At 35.2% G+C, this 4,165-nt stretch overlaps 1 protein-coding gene across 5 annotated transcripts; it reads left to right on the top strand.

The window, feature by feature from the left end:
- Positions 1-947: 947 nt before the first annotated feature.
- On the top strand, positions 948-4,165 carry LOC102586723 (zinc finger SWIM domain-containing protein 7). 5 transcript variants are annotated; one of them, XR_001474009.1, is made up of 7 exons: positions 948-1,047; positions 1,133-1,154; positions 1,233-1,338; positions 1,418-1,525; positions 1,624-1,733; positions 2,818-2,878; positions 3,787-4,165. XR_001474009.1 is itself a non-coding variant. In XM_006352043.2 (6 exons), exons 1-5 carry the CDS (start codon positions 957-959, stop codon positions 1,723-1,725), a joined length of 429 nt encoding a protein of 142 aa, XP_006352105.2. In that variant the 5' UTR covers positions 948-956; the 3' UTR covers positions 1,726-1,733; positions 3,787-4,165. The 5 variants fall into 5 exon arrangements, 3 of the variants coding, with proteins under 3 accessions (XP_006352105.2, XP_006352108.2, XP_006352106.2); XR_001474010.1 differs by lacking the exon at positions 2,818-2,878 and adding an exon at positions 2,102-2,162; XM_006352043.2 differs by lacking the exon at positions 2,818-2,878.

Raw genomic sequence — 4,165 nt, 5'->3', positions numbered from 1 at the left:
AACATTTTCTGACCAGAAAACCAACCTCGATAATTGATCTAGGACATGATCCCAACACCCAAACTAAGACACAACCCCAACAACCGATCTGAAATCCGACCTTGAGATCTGACCTAGGATCTAGCCCCAACTTTTGACCCGAGACCCAACAATCAAATTGGGATCGGATATCCGACCTAGGACCTGAGCGACACCCGAACATGAACACGATCGACCAATTCAGATTTTAACTTCGACACTTGAATTGAGATCCAACTTTCAATTCAGGACCCGATCCTGACAACCAATAATTGATGCGAGACCCAAAGTTTGACTTCCAAATCGAGATTTCGACCGCAACTTCAGAATCGGGATCCAACCACACTTGACTCGGGACCTAACTTTCAAATTGGGATTTAATTTAATTTTAAAAATAAAATTCTAAATTTTTATCGGAGGGGATGGTGTAAAAAATAAAAAATTAAAAAATTTATTAAAAATAATTTTATATTTTTTTTGGTTGGGGGTGGGAGGCTGGTAGGGAGTTGGAGTTGGTGTGGTTAAGAAAATATTATCTTTTTCAAAAATAAACTTTTAATATTTTATTTTGTGGGGGAATAGGGGTAATCAGGGGATGGGTGGGGTAAAAATAATCAATTTTTTAAAAAAAATTTAAACTATTTTTATAAAATAAAATTTAAAATTGTTAATTTTTTTTTTGGTTGGGGGAGGGGCTGCTTTGGGGTTAGGGGGTCGGGTTAGGGATAAAATAAATTGAATTTTTTTTTAAAAGGAAAATTTTAAAATTTTAATAGGTTTTGAACGGAGAGAGTAAGAAATAAATGTAATATAAGGTAGGAGTAGATTTTTTTTTATTTTCCTTAAATTTGAAAAATATTTAAACCAACTAAAAATGAGAAAATTAAAAGAGTAATGTTTGAAGCATTTAGAGTCAAACCTCCCATAAATACAAACAAATGATGCGTAGACAGAATTGGATTTTGAGAATGAGCACTAGTGCATTGGTTGCGGAGAAAGTGTGGAATGATATCGAATCAACTCATTCAGGTCTCTTCTTCTTCTTCTTCTTCTTCAACTATAACTCTATTTTAGGTTTATATCACTCTTAACTTCATTTGCTAATTTGTTGCAGTCAGCGATGAGCAACTCTCCATGTCAGTTCCCTTTCTTTTCTTTCTAATTTCCAATTTCTGGTCTTGCTTTTACTACAATTCATCTTTTCTTTTCTCTAGATTGCATTTCTTGTTTGGCAAAAATTTGGAGCGAGCAATGAGAATAGTTGATCAAAGAGGTGTCAAAAGGATGTTGGGTCACCCCAGTGGCCGTTCCATCTTTCAGGTCGAATTTTTTACAATATCAGTCCACTGGGTCTATGATAATTAAATATTGAACTCTATTCATTTTTATGGTTGCGCAGGTTGTAGGAGAGTCAAAGAGGAAGGAGGAATATTTATGCTTTCCACAACATTATTGTGCTTGTTATTCCTTCTTCTATGACATTGTAAACAGAGGGGAACAACTTTGTGTGTGTGAGATTTACCCTTCCTTCCTTCCTTCCCACTGTTTTTATCCAATATCAATAAATTAATTGTAACACTCTCTTCTATGTGTTGTTTTCCCCAGTGTAAGCATCAATTAGCTGCCAGACTTGCTTCTTCCTTGGGAACATGTATTGATGTTAAAATGTCTGACCACGACCTTGCTCTCATGCTCTCCCACCTTTGAATCTCCAGGTAATACTCGAAATCCGTTTACAATTTATGTCACGCATTGATTTAACTTGTAAATTCGAGATTTAACAAATAGATATGTTGTTAAATGAGATTAGAGAGAACACTTATACAATTTAATAAATGAATGGAATAGTGAAATCCAAGTAGTGTTGCTTCAGCTTCGATTCCGGTTATAACTTAAGCTGTTAGTTCTGGAAAGAAAGGTGTTAGTATAAGCATTTTTTTTGTGTATATCCTTGGTCAATAATGTAAAAATGCTCTATTTGGAGATACTGTTGCCAGCTGTAAACCCGCTGAACATCCTTTTAACGTGTCTTTGGGCACGATTCCTTTCTTTCCTCGTCCATGCTTTGCCTTTTATCTGCTAGAAACCCTCCGGCTGATCCGGCCATGATGGAAATAATCAATCCGGATACACAATGATCCCGGGTACTTCTCGGGTAACTTTTGAAGGAAGCTTTTCTTGATGACCTCTTTCTTTGATTTTATTCTAATGCCAGGGAAGCCCCATCCTAAGAGGCCAGGAGTACATGAGAATATTCCCCAATACAATCTTGTAGTTTTTTATTTGTGCAGCACTCTTAAATTTAAGGTGGCTTGTTTTGTCATCCCTAGTATTTTACCTTTTTATTTGTAATTCAAGTTTTATATTAAAAACAAAACCCATTGCCATCAAATTACTATTCCATCTTAACTGGCATTTTCCAAACTGAAATGATCATTCTAGAAAAAATAGGTTTTCTATCGTCCATCTGTATTGAAATGATGAATTCTTAAACAAAGGCCAGATCATGTGGATGTTCAGCTGTATGAAGGTGTTGCAGTCCTTCTTAAATTTTTGGCTTGTATAACTTCTCTGATGACTATAATTTTATGTTTCATGTTTCCTTAATTTTAATACCACAGTTGCCAGCATATTAGTTTTGATGCTAAAATCATTGCAGATGGATGTCACTATTTTTTTTTCCTTGGGCTATTTTTCGCAATAATACGTTCTTATGAGGTTGCTATTCGTTTTTAGAGAAAAATCAGATTGCAAAGTTTGTTAATGATAATCTCTTCTTTTTTTTCTTATTTGTGCAAGCTTGCGTGCACCTTGACTAGTCCACCGGATACCTACAACCTCCCACTGGCATATGTACTGGGTAACTCTGCCCTCCAATGCTTAGTCAAATGGGAAGAAATCACGTAGTCATTTTGTATCTGTTTGGGTTTCAGATTTGAATCCTGGTCTCCAATTCATTGACCACTAGGCCAGATTCTTGGTTACAAGTGTACAAATGATAGCCATTATCAATGACCTACTTTGTGGTATTTCACTGTGCATGTTGTGGTGTTGATCAATGACCTACTTATGCCTCTTGATTACTTCCTACCATTTCAGCTGTAGAGATTTAAATTGAAGTTTCTTTTTTGGCCTCAGAATGAAGTAACTGTCAAATACCTTATGCATTCTTGTTTGTTGGAAAATATTAATTCTGGACAGAAATTGAGTCTATCACTTTACCTCTTGACTGCTTAAGGTAACATACGGTTTTTCTTTCTTTTGGATACATTTCTTAAGATGACTTAGACATGAAGATCCTTAAAACCTTAGAGAAGCCAATGAACCAGAAAAGGAGTTGAAATAGGACTAAGCAAAATCTGTTTACTGCATGGCCAGTTCTATGAAGAGACAGGTAGTGAATATTTGAAGAGAGGATAGAAATTTAAGCAGATAGTTAATAAGGGAGTAAAAGATCTATTTGGTGAATCAAGAAATCTATTTAGATATTATCACCAAAAGGAAAAAAGACCAATTAAGATATAATTATTTTTTAAGAGGGCAGCAGACACAACTGCGAATATTTGAATATTGCCTAGCAATCGTGATTCCTCTGGCATTACGACCTTTACCATAACAACATTTTGTCGATAGATCAATTGTCTCGTGGACTAGATTTCACTTGTTTAGTTAGCAGATGTCATAATGTGGAGTCTATATCTTCTCTTATTTGATTGTATCCCCATATTTCCTATAGTTGAAACCATTTCTTATGCAGCTTCATTGCAGGTTGAAGCAACATTTTGTCCCAAAAGAAATGCAACCAGCATATGCTTTTATAGCCCTCAATGATGAAGATTTGGACTTTGGAATTACTGCTTTGTTTTAAGAGGACCACATTCTTTTGGAACTTACAACAAAGTAATCAGATCACACCTAATTCTCTGCATTGCACCTGATGTACTTTAACTATGTTGCCAAAAGAGGGATCAGTATCTGATCATATTTGTTTGGTTGATGTACATAGTAAAGAAAACATCTGGTCATTCATAAACATCAATATTCCAGAAAATTATTCTTGCTATACATAGATATTATCAGATGAGGAAACTACTTTGTATTGCTTTCAAAGAAAAGTAGCGGACGCAATTCGCAAGTTTCAGTAAGT

Source organism: Solanum tuberosum, unplaced genomic scaffold (assembly GCF_000226075.1).
Source record: "Solanum tuberosum cultivar DM 1-3 516 R44 unplaced genomic scaffold, SolTub_3.0 scf00137, whole genome shotgun sequence".
Classification (NCBI taxonomy): domain Eukaryota; kingdom Viridiplantae; phylum Streptophyta; class Magnoliopsida; order Solanales; family Solanaceae; genus Solanum; species Solanum tuberosum.
The sequence above is the reverse complement of the archived record's forward strand: the minus strand, read 5'-3'. Positions and strand labels throughout refer to the sequence as shown.

Excerpts from the sequence above, each read along its gene's own strand:
- LOC102586723 (XM_006352043.2), top strand. The coding sequence starts at position 957 with ATGATGCGTAGACAGAATTGGATTTTGAGAATGAGCACTAGTGCATTG. Across the intron at positions 1,048-1,132 it reads TATCGAATCAACTCATTCAG|TCAGCGATGAGCAACTCTCC; the intron begins GTCTCTTCTTCT and ends AATTTGTTGCAG. Across the intron at positions 1,339-1,417 it reads GTGGCCGTTCCATCTTTCAG|GTTGTAGGAGAGTCAAAGAG; the intron begins GTCGAATTTTTT and ends ATGGTTGCGCAG.